General features: G+C 48.9%; 1 protein-coding gene and 1 long non-coding RNA gene across 13 annotated transcripts in view; one reads left to right on the forward strand and one right to left on the reverse strand.

Annotated features, from left to right (window-relative positions):
- The first annotated feature begins 311 nt into the window (after positions 1-311).
- LOC118657358 lies at positions 312-8,230 on the forward strand. The gene is made up of 2 exons (XR_004967995.1): positions 312-2,346; positions 6,985-8,230. It is a non-coding gene; the product is annotated as an uncharacterized LOC118657358 (long non-coding RNA).
- Positions 7,477-16,533, reverse strand: part of ARHGEF12 (Rho guanine nucleotide exchange factor 12) — a 208,459-nt gene continuing 199,402 nt past the window's right edge. For all 12 annotated transcript variants that reach the window (XM_036311228.1, XM_036311226.1, XM_036311229.1 and 9 more), the window contains 4 exons: positions 16,013-16,480; positions 12,951-13,267; positions 12,042-12,111; positions 7,477-11,587 (listed from right to left, as the gene is read on the reverse strand). In XM_036311228.1, the coding sequence (XP_036167121.1) occupies positions 11,577-11,587; positions 12,042-12,111; positions 12,951-13,267; positions 16,013-16,480 (866 nt within the window). In that variant the 3' untranslated portion in view covers positions 7,477-11,576. The remainder of the gene's footprint in view (positions 11,588-12,041; positions 12,112-12,950; positions 13,268-16,012; positions 16,481-16,533) is intronic.

Raw genomic sequence — 16,533 nt, forward strand, 5'->3', positions numbered from 1 at the left:
CTAGGTTCATTTTTGTCTTTCTTTGATTGACACCAGAACTCCATTTTGCTTGTCATAGCCAGCAGTTATTATATTGGTTCTGTATAAACTCAGAATAACAGCTATAGGACATGTATGTGTGTTTATAAGCTATGTAAAAACTTTGCTTTCGTTGACTATTTCTATTTCTTGGTATTCAGATCGTTAATGTAAGGTTTTTACTTTGGGCATACATCATCACTTTCTAAGACAAGCCCCTATGGGTTTGCACATAGGAAGGCAGTTGATATTTGGGGTATAGTTTTGTAAACAGGACCTGGGTCATTGGGGTAGACCTGGCAAGATGAGTTGGATTTTATCAGTCCCATGTGTGTTTCTGCTCTGAAATGATGACTAGTTTTATGCATGTTACTAAAAGAAAAGGGGACCTTTTGACAGTTTCCTATGCTCAAACCCAACATGTGTGATTGACTCAGCGACTGGTATCTTTTTAGCGGAGCTGCCCCCTCCATACACCGCCTTCACCAGCCTGGACGCCAGGGGCATCCCAGTGATAAACTGTCACATGTGCCAGTTGCTGATCAGCCTGGACGGCAAGCTCCACCAGCACATGGTGAAGTGCATGGTCTGCAATGAGGCTACAGTAAATGGAGTTTCCGCCAGTAAAAGCATCGATTGTTACCTGACATCTTTTCCCTCGAGGAAGTACTTCCACAGTATGACTTAAGCGTAGGTGCAGGCTGGACACAGAGATGGCGCATCTCCACACCCTTGCTGTCTTCTCTCAGCTGTCTATTCCTCTGGAGCATACAAGGATCCTCCCGGTGTTTGCAGCTCACTTCATTGGGAAAATGTCAGGGCGAGTTTAAATACAATGCCATTTGGCTCTTTACTTTCTAAAACGAGACTGACCATAGACAGTTATTTGTAATTATCTTCAATGTCTATCACATCACAGGGAAATCCATTTTCATTTTCACTAAAATGTGGGCTTTGTACTTATGTGGAAAATTACTTAAACATATTTTATGTTTGTAGGATGTCAGCATGACTTTTCTTATTAGGAATTTGTTATTGACATTTGTGCCAAATCTACACTAATAAAAGACAAAGATGCTAATTGACTGTACCTTCGCTACACCCACCAGCCAATCAGAAAGTATGCAAATTAACCCAACAAAGATGGCTGTTAAATTTGCATACTGCAGATGGGGCGGGCAGCGCCAGACGCCGCCCATGGGATCTGGGCCACAGATATGGGAACCGGGGAGGTGGGGCGGGCAGTGCCAGATGCCACCTGGGGAGGTGGAGCCGGTGATCGCCCCAGCCAGAGGCCTGAAGCCTGGGCAGGGACTGTTGTGGTGACAACACAAGTCTTTCCTTTGCTCACCAAGCCTGGCCTCTTAGTCTAAAAAGAACAAAAACCCTTCCTAATTGTTTAGCCTAAAGTGGCTCCTTTCATGGTCTGCAGCTCTGAGAGAGGAGCCCTAAGCTGAGGGTTCTCACAGTCACAAGTGATGTTCTTCTGAACACAGAACAGATTCCTTTCTAGAAATAAACTCTCTCGTAGTACAATGTTTTACGTTCCACAGGACATGTTTGCTAATAGTCCCAATGCCTTTAGTTCCTCTATAAGATGAAGCAAAGCATGAATAAATCTATGTTCAGTAACCCCCTCCTCACCAAACTCTCACTATATCACAGCACACAATACACTAACACACACACCGGTTCCCACACCAGCCACCTCCCCTGCTGGCCCTCTGTAGGCAGACACTCTTCCTGCCTCATCTTTCCTCAGGTTTGTGGAGACGCCCCCGGGCCTATGGAGATGCCTCTACGTGTCTGCTGAGGCTCAGCAACATGGAGCCACCTGAGTCAGGAGAAGTGTCTCGGGCTCGCTTCCTGGCCGGGCCGAGCTGTGGGGCTGTCACTGGACACCAGCACCACAGGCTCCACGGGGGTCAGAGAGGAGACGCGGGCCCCCCTGCGAAGAACATGACCCCAGGAGCCTGAATCCGTGTGAGCCTCTGCAGGCGTGTGAGGACCTACACACGGTTCCCCTTCATCTTCACTGATGCTGGGGCGGCGGCAGCAGGAGGCGGCCGCAATGTGACAGAGAAACAGGGACTTGTCACCGCCGGGCGCACCCGCCGGCTCAGGAGCATGTTGTGCGTCCCTGACGATGCTCCAGCCGCTGAGCCATGTGCCAGCCTCTGCCACGCTCTACAGCCGAGACACATCTCCGGCTCCTGAGAGAACATCCATGAAAGCCGGGGACAGGGAAACGCTCCGCACAGCAGCAGCCACAGGAGAGCCTCAGAGGGCGGCCGTGGCTCCTGAGAAATAAAAGTCGCAGCGAAAGAGGTGAGGTGCCCCGAGCTGCCTCAGTGTGGCCCAGCCACTCATCCCAGCCCCTGCACCACCCCTACCTCACACCCCACACCTTTCACCTCAGACCTCACACCTCTCATTTCTCACCTCACGCCTCACACCTCTCATCCCACGCCTCATGCCTCTCACCAAACTCATGCCCCACGCCCGACAAATCACCCCACACCCCACACCTCACCTCCTCACACCTCATCTCTAGCCTCACCTCACCTCATGCCTCTTGAATCACCTCACACCTCATGCCACGTCCCATCCCTCCCGTCGCACCTCACCTCACACCTCTCGCCTCAGCTCACGCCTGACACCGCACGCCTCATGCTGCCTGGCATGCCTCACGCCTGATGCCTCAAATCACAAATCATGCCTCACCCATGCCTGATGCCCCATACCTCTTGCCTCTCACCTCACCTCACTCCTCACCTAACCTCATACTTCTCGCCTCACCCCATGCCTCTCACCTCACCTCACAACTCTTGCCTCACCTCTCACCTCACTTCTTGCCTCACACCTCACCTCATGCCTCAGCCTCTCACCTCACCTCATTTCTCACGTCTCGCCTTATGTCAGGCCCCACACCCGATGCATCATGCCTCACCTCATGCCTCTTGAATCACCTCACACCTCCCGCCTCACCTCATGCCCATGCCTCTGACTTCATCTCACACCTCTCCTCATTCTTCAAGCCCCATGCCTCACCTCACACCTCCCGCCTCACCTCTCACCTCATCTCATTCCACACGCGTCTCGTCTCACCTCATCGCATGTCCTACACCTCTCACCTCTGGCCTCAATTCCCGCTCTGCAGGCACACTGTGACGGATCATGACGGGTCTTTGGCTTCAGGTGCACAGCAAGGCCACGCTCCTGAATCCCAGCCCGCACTCCAGCCTGGCCCTGCCCTTCCACTCAGGAGAAAGCCTTGAAGCCTTTTAAATTTTTTTTGGTTAATCCTCACCCAAGGATATTTTTTCCATGGCTATTTTTAAAAATCTTTATTGTTCAGATTATTACAGATGTTCCTCTCCCCCCACCCCCCATAGCTCCCCTCCACCCAGTTCCCACCCCACTCCAGGCCTTCCTCTCCCCCAGCTGACCTTGTCCATAGGTGTCCATAGCTCTTTGTCCAGTCTCTTCCCGCACCCCCTTCAACCCCTTCCCCCCAAGAATTGTCAGTCTGCTCCCTTTCTATGCCCCTGATTCTATTACATTCACCAGTCTGTTCTGTTCATAAGGTTTTTATTAATTTGATTTTTAGGTTCATTTGTTTTGACTTTGTTGTTCATAATTTATCTCCTCCTCCTCCTCCTCCTCCTCTTCCTCCTCCTCCCTTCAGCATTTCATATAATACTGGTTTGGTGTTGATGAACTCCTTTAGCTTTTCCTTATCTGTAAAGCTCTTTATCTGACCTTCAGTTCTGAATGATAGCTTTGCTGGATAAAGTAATCTTGGTTGTAGGTTCTTGGTATTCATCACTTTGAACATTTCTTGCCACTCTCTTCTGGCCTGCATAGTTTCTGTTGAGAAATCAGCTGACGATGGTGCTCCCTTGTAGGTAACTGACTGTTTTTCTCTTGCTGCTTTTAAGATTCTCTCTTTGTCTTTTGCTCTTGGCATTTTAATTATGATGTGTGTTGGTGTGGTCCTCTTTGGATTCCTTTTGTTTGGGGTTCTCTGCACTTCCTGGACTTGTAAGTCTATTTCTTTCACCAGGTAGGGGAAGTTTTCTGTCATTATTTCTTCAAATAGGTTTTCAATATCTTGCTCTCTCTCTTCTCTGGCACCCCTATAATTCTGATGTTGGTAAGCTTGAAGCTGTCCCAGAGGCTCCTTACACTATCTTCATATTTTTGTATTCTTTTTTTCTTTTCTGGTTGGGTGTTTTTGCTTCTTCATATTTCAAATCTTTGACTTGATTCTTGGGATCCTCTAGTCTGCTGTTGGATCTCTGTATATTATTCTCTATTTCAGTCATTGTATGCTTAATTTCTGATGCCTCCCCAGTCACCTCAGGTGGATGCTCTTGGTGCACCCCTTTGTAGGCTGTTTGCACAGTCTTGTTGTAGTTAACCCTTGATTGCTGTAGGTATCACTGGGAGGAATTGACCTCCAGGCCAATTGGCTGTGATGTCCAGCTGTGTCTACACTGGAAGATCTGTTGTGCTGGAGACATCCTTATGGGGCAGGACTTGCTTCAGTGGGGCTTTGGTGCTCACTGAGTCTGCCCCCTGGGTGTGTCTCTTATGGATGTGAAGAGTTGTATTCTGGATGGTCTCACTCTGACCACTGGGTACACTGGCTCTTGGATCTCCAAGGAGGTGCAAAGTCAGCCACTGTCTGGGGCTGCCCAGCAGGAGCTACAGAGACATCTACAGATTCCTCCTCTTTGTATGAGGTTTGGAAGTGCCCAGAGGAGGCCCAGCTGTGAAGCAAGGCAGGCTGCTGCTGCCAGGCCTTGGGCCTTCTTTTGGAAGCTCTGGGGCTCTCTGACCCAGCTGTGCAGTTTGACAGGTTTTAGGCAGAGAAAGGACAGGCTATTCATATGCAAAAGCCGATGCGCACAGCTTGGGTGTGATTGTAAATTGGGTGGGGCAGGGTCTCTGGGAATCACCAGGGCGGAGCAAATAGCAATGGCTGCCAGTCAGCCCTGCACCGGAGGGGTCCCCGAGTCTCCGCATCCCGGCCACTGTGCAGGAACAATGATCGCTGCAAGCACCTCTGAGAGAAAGCTGCGCTTGTGTTCTTGTCCCGATGCCAGGCAGTCCAGTTTCTCCTTGTGTCTGGGTGCCCCAGAGTCTCGCCTGGAACTGGAATTCAGAGCAATCGGGAGCTTGTATCTCCCTCCTGATTAAAAGAGCAGCACATCCAGGTGCCAGCACTTGCCGCACCTCTTACCAGTCCCAATGCACCTTCTTCACCTCTCTAGTTGTGGAACTTCCACTCAGCCAGCTTTCCCAAGGTTCTGGGTGGTAGCTGTTCTGCCTTTGTAATTTTGATGTGGTTGTGGGAGGCAGCAAGTATAGATGTTTACCTATGCCACCACCTTGGTTCTCCCCACGGCTATTTTTTTAGAGAGTAGAAGGGGGAGATACAGAGAAACACAACCGGCCCAACCAAAGCAGGAATGGTGCCCTTGGCAGGAATGGAACCAGCGACCCTTCAGTCCCAGGGCCAATGCTCTAACCACTGAGAAGCAGCTAGACTTTTATCTGTGACCTGCTGCTTGCCTCATATCCCAACACCATTTATTATAGAATGCACATTTTTTCTATTCACCTGAGGAGACATGTTTATCATATGAAACTTACTTTGTATTTGGGTTTATTAGTACACCTTCTCTTCTGTTCCGTTAATGTGTCTATTTGGCCTGGTGGTGTAGCTCAGTGGAGTGTCGACCTAGGAACCAGGAGGTCACGGTTTGATTCCCGGTCAGGGTACATGCTGTGGGCTTGATCCCCAGTGTGGGGCGTGCAGGAGGCAGCCAATCAATGAATCTTCTCATTGATGTTCCTATATCTCTATTCCTCTCCCTAAAAATCAGTAAAAACTTATTTTTTAAAAGGTGTGTTTGGGAGTCGTGCACTCCTGAACCTGTCTGGAGGAGGTGATCACGAAAAGGGGTCCAACTGGAACCAGGAGGACGCTCCCCAGGAAACTGATCCTGAGGAAGCGCTGACTTGGAAACAGTGGGAGAAAGTGCTCACAGACTCCAGCCGCCGCTGTGCACCCCGCCCCAGGCATCCCCTCTGGTTCTCAAGCACTCGCTGGCACTGTACCCTGATCTCAGGCCCCCTCTCTACCCCCCACACTGCCTGCACCAGGAGGGAGACATCGCATCCAGGTCTCTCCTCACCAGTTTCCACAGGTGCCAGCTGCCCATTAGAGTTGGGCTGGAGTCGGGACACGTAATTCATCTCAAGGTCTCTACTGGCCCCTCATGTTCCCTGGCCCCTTTCCTCATGTCCTCTTTCCCACCCATCACATCCTGGTGAAGGCAGGGTGGAAAATTCAGCTCCAGCTGTTTCTCCTTTTGCCAGGCAACCACTGTAACCACAAGGGCTGGCGAGAGCCGTGATACAGAATTCTGCTCAACGTCTTTCCTGGCCACACACCCCAACAACCACTGTGCTCTTCACAGCAGGTTGAAGCAGGGAGGGAGGATTTGCCCACAAGTCCCTCCTTGTTCACTGACTCATGACCCCTCAAAAGGTGTGCGGAAAGGGGTTAAGTAATTTGCCTCCAGTTCTCTCCTCACCTCTTAGCCAAACACCTGCTCTGCCCCTCACACACTGGTCTCAAGGCAGAATGGAAATGTGGCCTCAGGTCTACCACATCCTTCCCCAGACACCCCTCATCTCCTTCATAGCTGGTTGGAGCCAGGATAGAAAATCTGCCTCCAGCTCTCTCCTCATCCCTTACTCCAGGACTCCCCTTGCAACTCACATTGCAGACGACAGATATATGGATGGATGCTAAGAATACAGATCCCTATATAAAGGGCTCCTGAGAGATAACTGAGCTCAAATTTATAATAATAATAATAATAATAATAATAATAATTATAATAGAAAAATAAAAAAGCAAACCAGAGTCTCATGTTCATTTCCACACAGGAGTTTCTAATATAAACCTCAATTCAGAGGGAGTGGCCTGCAAAGTCCCTCCCGCATTGAACTGACTGATAGACATGTGGACTGAGAAAAGGAGAGATGGCAGGACCAGACTAGAACACACAACTGGCGCAGAGTGGAGCTGAGCCGTGTGGCCTGAAGGGAACTCACTCGGGGCAGCCTGACCCCAGGGCCTCCCACAGCCACGACGCTTCACACTGAAGCAGCACAGCAGACCTGCTCCCACAGCAGGGCCACTTCACGCTGCTCCTGTAGCAACACTGAGCTGCTCCACAGCCTGCCGTCGCCCAGATGGTGAGCTCTCCCAGCTGCTAGTGTCCTCGTGGAGCTGACACCTCAGAGGCCACTGGCCAGTCTCACTAGTGAAGATGCGCTGATAGGAGTGAGAGCAGTTAAGGCCTCCTTTGCACGGAAACGCTTCTGAAATGTGGAGGACACATCAACAAGAATGCAAATAAAAAGTCACACACTTGGTTCCTTTAAGCATATTTAATATTTGAACTCTCATTTTCTATTTTCCCAGACCCCAGAAAAGAGAAAGTTTTTAGCTGACCAATATTTTGTTCCAGAAACATACAGCCTTATCAGCTAATTCATAAAAGAGCTATTTTACAAAGGTACATCTGGATAATTAGAACAATAAAGTCTTTTAGGTATTTCAAAATATGAGTAAAAATACATGATTATTAATAGAGTTTTCTGAAGACAGCTGCTGTTTTTATAGAGTGATTTCTAGGAAAGAGCCCAAGACTGTTGGTGAACGAGTGAAGAAAGGGTTCTGGCAGAAGAGGCGTGTTAGCCACAGCCCAGTGTGCACGTCCCCGGGGTCTCTGCGGCCCATCCCCCTAGGAGATCCATTTCCCAACCAACTTATTATCAAAACCATCAGGACCAGTGGGGAAGGCAGAAGGAATGAAGAAAAGGAACTCTTTTCTTGAACAACTTTGCAGGACATTTTGAAAAGGTAGAAAAATCAGAAAAAAAACACAAAACAAAAATTGTAATATTAGGAGGACAAAGGAGCAGAGATGCCGGGAGGGCCCTGCGCATGGTCTGTCCTGAGGTCCCTGCACTCGGTTCTCAATGGCGCCTTCAGCGTCTCAGGGAGGAAATGTTGGCCAGAGCCCTAGTTCCAGTGACACTCCCCAGGGCTGCAGAGGAAGCGCTTCCGGCTGGGAGTGCAGAAGCCCCACGCAGCACGCCCACCTCAGGACGCCAAAAAGGAAAAGGGTACCAATGAAAGAAAACTCAGAGAACATACTTTAGCTTCTGAAAATAAGAAAAAAGACTCTTCTCCTCCACGATCACATTAGTCCCCCTCTCCTCCAAAATAAAAAACGTTTCCCCTCTGTGCCTAAACTGTATTCATTATACTGCATGGGAAGTACATTTCATAAAACTTTTTCCTAAAAGTGCCTGGCTAGTGTGGCTCAGTGGTTGAGGGTTGACTCATGTACCAGGAGTCAAGGTTTGATTTCTATTTTATAAATAGAAATCACAGGCCAGGGTTGCGGGCTTGATCCCCAGTAGGGGGCGTGCAGGAGGCAGCTGATCAATGTTTCTCACTGATGTTTCTCTCTCTCTCCCCCTCTCCTTTCCTCTTTAAAAATCAGTAATTGTTTTTTAAAAGCCCAAAAAAGTTGTGAAATGTACCTCCTGTGCAGTATAATAAATAGTTACAGTAGATTCGAAAAGCCAAGACAGCTCAAGCAGCTGGGGAGCTGATATCAAGGAACGTACAAGCTGTCGCTTCTTGGGCAATGATCAGCACTTTAAATTAGAGGCCCGAGAGCCCAGTGATTTGTCTGGATTAACTGTCCTCTGTTCCTACTTCATGAGGCCTCAGGAGAGAGCACAGGCCCCAGGCCGCTCCCACAGCTAGCCAGCTCCCCTGGTCTGGGAAAGTGCTCTGTCCACTACGCCTGGATTCCTCGGTGTGGAAGTGGATTCCAGCTTCTGGTCTCCTGAGAAAATGACTTTGATGGTAACTGAACCATTTCCACTCAAGGGCAGGATGAATTCCATCATCCTGAAAGGCAGATCGAATATCAAAGTAAAACAGATGTGACGATAATGGTCAGTGTAAGTGGGAGTTGTGGGAGGCCAGGAGAGGGAGGAGGAGAAGTTCAGCTGGGAAGACAGAAAGAACACTCAAAACGGTGGGATCTCTTCAAAATTAGACTTCAGTTTGGGGCCGTGTTTGACAATCTAGACACACATGGATCTGGCAGTACTAGAGCTATGGTCACAGTGTTGTCCCAGTCAGCCCTGTTACTGTTCCAAGGAGAGGTTAAACTACCAGAAAAGAAAAGCAAACAGTTGCCAAGGACAAGGTATTGGCTGAGCTAGAGAAACCACGATGCTGCTAATCTGCTGACCTAGCCAGCGTCTCCCGTGAGCGCCGGGGACGCTGCAGGTCCCGCAGGCCTGCAGGTGGGACGGGAGCTCTCTCAGTGCCTTTCTCCGGATGCCCTGCCCACTGATGGTCTGAGGGCCACGGCCAGAGGGGAACCCCTAGCTGAGTGAGCGCATTATTCCCAGCAGCACCATGTGACCATCTAGTTGCTACCTGCTTCTTTAAAGAGATCAGAAGGTTCAAGTTCCACTTATATATTAGCTTCTGCTTCTAAAATTTAAATCCCACTCTAATTTAATTTATACTTGGTCTACGACCCAAAATATAATTATAATTTATAAACGAGGGTACAGCAATACAAGCTGTTCAGTTTACTAAAAACAGAGGTCAGTTTTGAAAAGACAGACACAGGAACCTGGACATCGATGAATGTGCTGTAAGCTGTCATGCTCTTTATGACAGTAGCTGGGAACCCTCCTGTGCATGATGAGTGTGTGTGTGTGTGTGTGTGTGTGTGTGAGTGTGTGAGTGTGTGTGTGAGTGTGTGCAATGGGTGTGTGTGTGTGAGTTTGTGTGTGTGATGAGTGTGTGTGAGTGTGTGTGTGTGAATGTGAGTGTGTGACTGTGTGTGCAATGAGTGTGTGTGTGAATGTGAGTGAGTGTGTGTGCAATGAGTGTGTGTGTGAGAGAGTTTGTGTGTGTGATGAGTATGTGTGAGTGTGTGTGTAACTAGACAGCAGGGAAGAAGATCACAGCCGGACCCTCCAGTGTCAGAGGGCACTGCTGAAGGACGGAGAGCAGTGGGTGAACTCCTTGCATATTAACACAATTTTAAGATTTGACAAATGATTTCCTTTTAGTTGGCAAAACATATATACCTGATGCACAAAGAAAATCACAGAAAACAATATAATTGAAGGTGCTCTTGAGCCACTACTCTGACCTCTGTCCTCTGTGGGGTGCTGCCAACACAGCTGGCCATCCTGGGGCAGGCGTTCCCCCACTCGCCGGCAGGTCCAGTGCGCTTGGCCTGCGTCTGTGAGGCAGGCAGGCAGGCACCAGCAGGGAGAAGCGCCAGCAGGGAGCTGGTCCGGGCAGCTCTGCCTCCTCCACCCTTTCTCCACTCACTCTTGGCTCTCCTTTTTACTTGAGCCCTTTGGCACCATCCGTGCAAACATCAGAGTCAAACCTCCAGGTACGAAAATGTTACTGACCACAGGAGCAGCAGTACCTGTGCCGATTGGCACCCACTTCAACTCAGGAGTGACTCAGTTGCAGACCTTCCCAAACTCCTTCGGCTGCTGCCACCCCGCCCTCCTCGGAACCCCACCCCTGCCATCTGAGGCACCTCCACTTGTTTTTGCTTTTACTTCCTGCTCATCTGCAGGAACAATTGTACACACGTGCTGTAGTCCAATGTATAATTATAAAGATGAAGCAATATTAAGAAAAACAAATTATAGTCAAGAAAATAAAATTTGCTTTCCTTTCCCGCCCAAATCCCAACCCTCAATGGAAAAGAAAACAGAAGAAAACACACCCATTCCCAGTGGCTGCTTGTAGCACAGGAGGCTCTGGTTCAGTGATCCCAGCGGGAGCACAGTGCTGGCCTCGGAAGGGAGGGGGCCTTGCGCTCTGCCCCCCTGGGGGGCACAGGAGCACAGGCCCGGCTCTGCCTTGAGGTCAGGTGGGAGCAGCCACTGGGCAGCAGCTGGATACAGTGGAAGGCTGGGTGCTCCTCCCCCGCTGCCCTCTCTCCACCCAGCCTCCTGCCACCCCTCCTGAGCACTCTGCTTCAGGAGCCACTGGTCTTTGGTGAACTAAATATAAAGGGACAAAAGTCTCACTACATAATTAAAACACAGCAAGATAGAAATTAAAATGTGCTTTCAAATGTGGAATGAAGTCAAATAAATACATCTGATTTTCTCATTTTCTTAGGTCTAAATAAAATTCCATACCCAACACCAGAGCTCTCTGCATTTGGTTTTTGTTCTGAATCAAAATGAGTTTCTGGTCGTGAGGCGCGCAGAGTGCGGAGCGGAGGTTCCCTCGCGGACAGCAGGGCAGCTGCCGACTGGGAAGGACAGTCCTGCTCTGGGCCTGGGACAGGCCAGTGCCGAAGCTTCCCAGGCAGACCCTCTGTCACTCTCTCCCTCCACACCGGGGCCAGGATGTGCCGATGCTCAAACTCCAACCACCTCCAGAACGTGCAGCTCTAGCTTTTATCTGGAAGAATAAGGACATCAGGGATCAAAGAAAGAAGAAAGGACACTGGACACCTGGGGACACTGTGAACTCCAAGGCCTGGCTCTGTCTGCTTCTGGGCCAGGGCGGCCTCACCCAAGAGCCAATGACCGTGAACTGCAGAGCTCAGCACCACCCGCAGCCACAGACAAAGGGCAGCGAGGCCGCGAGGACCAGGCCTGGGTCCGGAGCTACAGGCGGCCCCACAGGGTCAGCAGCCCCTCTGCTCTGCCTCCCGCTGTGCAAAGGGGAGAGGGGGTGATTTTTGATGTTTGGAAACATTTTTAAATATTTATTTATTTAATTTGTTTGTTTTTGCAAACAGTTTTTTAAAGACAAAGAAGAAAAGGAGGTTTCTATTTTAAAGAGTAAGAAATCATTTCATGTATTTGTTCAGGCAGAATTCCAGAGTCTGGAATCTACCACTTTCACGTACCTGAGTGTTTGTCTGTGAGGGCTGACCCAGCCAGCCTTTGGCAAAGAATGGTATAACTTTCCTCCACCTTCTGTAAAATAAAAGCATAGGTTTTTCATTTGAACGTCATAAAAAATTATTTTTGAAAATAAGAAAAATGTTTTTCAGTATTACAGGTATGCTTCCAAATTGCAACATAAACATAATTAAAATTTTGTTAGTGGAGGGAAAGAAGTAAATTTCATTCCTTTTGCCGTTTTCCGTCTTATATGAGTGACCTAACGTTTCCCCGTGAGAAGAAAGTAGAGAGAGCAGCTGGCACCGGGACCAGAGCCGCCTGCACACGCCTTTCAGATGTTCCCTTCAGCAGCCCCAGGGAAACTGCGTGTGAACCAGGGAACACTGTCCCCCAAAGCCTCCACTGCGCGGCCAGTGGGCGCAGGGGGCTGCAGACGGAATCAATAAAGCCCTTTCCTCAGAAACTCCCAGGCGGTCAGGCTTGACAAGGGGCCAGGACAGGGAGTGACAGCTTCGCTTACAAACCCCTGTGCGGCGTTTCACTCAGAGGAGCCGCTTCCTTTTCCACAGCACCTGGGACACCAGCCCCAGCACCGGGCTAACATGCCCGGCCTCTTACCAGGACACAAACCTTCATCCCGCTATTTGTTCCCGCCTCCACGAGGGGCCAGCCAGGCCCCTCGGACACATACGGGCCTCACACGTAGCAGCCTGTGCAAGCACAGCTCACCGGCTGCAGCTTTTCCTGTCGCTGTGCTGTGTAACCAGACAAACAATGCCGACCTCTGCTTCTTATCAGGCCTTTTCATGGATGATGGTCAAAGAAAACACACATTGAAAACAACGAGTTTGCTCCCTTCTATTCCATGTGCTTCCCATCACCGAGTCCTGAGGAGGCCGAGGCCGAGGTACCTTTAAGTGCTCAAGGGCGGCCTCGATCTGGCGGATGCACTCCAGGACCTGGCTCTGGGCGTCTGTGCACGCGGAGGGGCTCTGGATCTCCAAGCAGGCCCCCTCCAGGGCTCCCCAGCGCTGCGGGGCCACGGGCTCCGGGGTGAGTGGTGGCATGGCCCCGTCGGAAAGAGCCTTCTGGGAAGAGGGCCGCTGCTGCGGGGCAGGGTCCACGGCGGGGAGGCCCGTCCTGGGCTGGGGGGGGAGCCAGGCGGCGCCCTCCTCATCGGTGGAGCTCTCCGGCACGGCATCATAGCCATCGAGGATCAAATAGTTTCCTGTGGCAGAGACAGGGCAGGCGGTGAGACGAGGACTGCCATCAGCACACAGAACAGGGGCTGGGTGACCCGGTGATAGCTTTAAAAGCTATTCAAGACTGGGAAAGCCGTTAATTCCCGAATGCCCACGTTTAAAGTGCAACCTAATGTTCTCCCTTTGGGTTCCAGGGAAACTTAGCAAACTTTCATGGTACTTTCTGAGTAATCCATAGGAGTTAGCATTTGAAAAGTTAAAAGCTGAAAACTACAAAGTTCCTATGCGATCTTGCCACCACTTCCCTTGCTACGTGCCCCCCCCCCCCCCCCCCGCTTCACCTCCCCCCTTTGTTCTCCCTGCAGCTGCTCACTCCTCAGCCCCAGCCCAGCTCGCTGCACAGCGGCGCGCCTCTCGCTGAGATGCTGCCCGACATCCCAAGCTGCTTCCGGTCCGGCTCAGATGCAGCCTCAGCAGAGGCCTCTGCCCTGGTCCCTTGTCTGCCCCTCACTCTGTGACCCTTAGTCTGACTTATTTTCCGGTGACTTCTTCTATCTATTTATTTGCTTACTTATTTATCACTAGTGGCCCAGTGCACAGGTTTGTGTACATTGAAAGGAAATTAATTAGAAGAACTATTTTAAGATCGCTATTTGCCCTTTCTCTATAATAGAAGTGTCAGAGATGAAAGAAAATTAGTAAAATGTGTATGAAAATATATAAATTGATTAATAAACAATATCAATATGATATTAACAACAAAGACATGAAATAAAACAAAAAAAAACATGATATAAACACAAATTGACAAAAAAAGACTGATAAATTGATTAACCTTATTCTAATATCTTCCTGTACACCACATTAAGAGTGAAAACACGGGGGTAGGGGAGGCCAGGGGATTGTCAAGGGTAGGGGAAAAAAAAAAAAAGGACACATATGTAATACCCTTTGTAATACTTTAAGCAATAAAAAAAAAAATGACAAAAAAAGTGAAAACACTTTCAGAGTGCTTAATTTCCCTTGTGATGAAGTATTTACAACTTTAACTTTAATGTCACACACTGTTCGAACTCGAGAGAAAGCAACATATAACTGACCATGTCTGAAAACAGGTTCAGGTAGGAATATTCCTACTCTGTCTGGAGTTTGTCCTTGTGATTTATTAATAGTCCTCACAAATGCTGGCATCACAGGAAACCACCGTCGAATCAATTTAAATGGGAGGCCAGTGTCAGATGGGGACAAATTAATTCTTGGAATCAGAACAGCCTCCCTACCTGCAATCCTGTTAATACTTCAGCTTCGATAATGTTAGGTCATAATCTTTTGATAATAAATCTGGTACCATTACAAAGACCCCATTTACTATTAAGATTTCTCAGCTGCATGATGATTGCACCCACTTTCAATTTTAATTTATGACATGGCATTCCCAAAGGAGTAATACTATTAAGAAATTCAATGGGAAAATTTTCCTTTTTGGCATCATCCATTGAATGGAAGGAATCATCACTCAAATAGGCATGAAAATCGCCATCATGTATATCCAAATTTTCTTCATTTAGTGCAGCGGTTCTCAACCTGTGGGTCGCGACCCCTTTGGCAGTTGAACGACCCTTTCACAGGGGTCGCCTAAGACCATCATGCATATCAGATATTTACCTTACAATTCATAACAGTAGCAACACTACAGTTATGAAGTAGCAACAAAAATAATTTTATGGTTAGGCCACAACATGAGGAACTGTATTTAAAGGGCCAGAAGGTTGAGAACCAATGATTTAGTTTATGAACGTGCCCATTTTTAGGACAAAGAATCACACATTTAGATATATTTTAAATATTATCTATAGATATGCTATTTCCAAAGGTAGCTTCACTAATAAGTCCGTTACAAGTCATTTCATGGGGGATTTTAATAATATCTATTTCAAGAGCTTTACATGTATTGTGCATGCGAGAGTCAACATTTTTATTTATTTTTTATTTTTTAAAAAATATATTTTATTGATTTTTTTACAGAGAGGAATGGAGAGGGATAGAGAGTCAGAAACTTCGATGAGAGAGACACATCGACCAGCTGCCTCCTGCACACCCCCCACTGTGGATGTGCCTGCAACCGTGGTATATGCCCCTGACCGGAATCAAACCTGGGACCCCTCAGTCCCCAGGCCGACGCTCTATCCACTGAGCCAAACTGGCTACGCAGAATTTATTTTTAAACTGCCAGTGCACTTCATATGGACTGGCCAGTTCGTCGGGCAGACGGACAGTCGGTTGGTCACTTAGCCTTTTACTGTTTAATTTCTTTTTTTAAAATATATTTTTATTGATTTCAGAGAGAAAGGAGAGGGAGAGAGAGAAACATCAATGATGAGAGGGAATCATTGATTGGCTGCCTCCTGCACGCCCACCACTGGGGATTGAGCCCGCAACCCGGGCATGTGCCCTGACCAGAATCGAACCCAAGACCCTCCAGTCCACAGGCTGATGCTGTATCCACTGAGCCAAACAAGCAAGGGCAGCCTTTTATATACATATAGATTACTCTTCCCCCTAATAGCACCTAAGTTTCATGAGAAGAGTTGATTTTTATGTTTATTCAATGCTGTATCTCCTAGCACTAGAGTAGATTCAATAATTATTTAGTGCGATAAAGAATAAATAACACACACACACACAATGCTTGCAAACCCAAACACCATCTGTTTCAACACACAGGACAGTAATGGCAATCACCATCGAAGTGTACGTGTGAGAGAACTTGCCTGAGATGTGTACGTTAACGTCCTTCTCTTCCTGTTTAACTGCTCCCTCACCCTCCGATGGATTATCATCACTGTGTACTTCATGGGCATCAAAAAAGTGCTCCCCACTCTCATCAAGACCACCTTCCGGCTCTGCAGGAGGAGCCTCCAGGGGAACAGGTGTGCGGCCCATCACCACAACACTACCTGCCTTGCCCTCCTGGAATGCCGGGACCACGGGGCCCCCTGGAGGAGGAGAGTCCGCTGAGGCCCGTGGACTGCTGCACGTTGAAAGGCCACCTGCTCCAGCTCTCAAGGGCGTCTGTCTTTGCCCAGGATAGGCCTTCATAATTCCAAAGTTCTGGGTTTCACTGCCTGCCTGCATCCCCGGGAAGGCCATCCTGCATCTTGAAAGATGTGGCCGATCTTCCTGAGTGCTCTTCTCAGCCAGACTCCGATTCCGTGCCAGCAGCTGCTTCAACAAGCCCACTGCAAGATTGAGGGGGGGAAAGGCACATCAACTGTGACCTCAGACTGAAACC

Source organism: Myotis myotis, unplaced genomic scaffold, assembly GCF_014108235.1.
Source record: "Myotis myotis isolate mMyoMyo1 unplaced genomic scaffold, mMyoMyo1.p scaffold_m19_p_53, whole genome shotgun sequence".
Lineage (NCBI taxonomy): Eukaryota > Metazoa > Chordata > Mammalia > Chiroptera > Vespertilionidae > Myotis > Myotis myotis.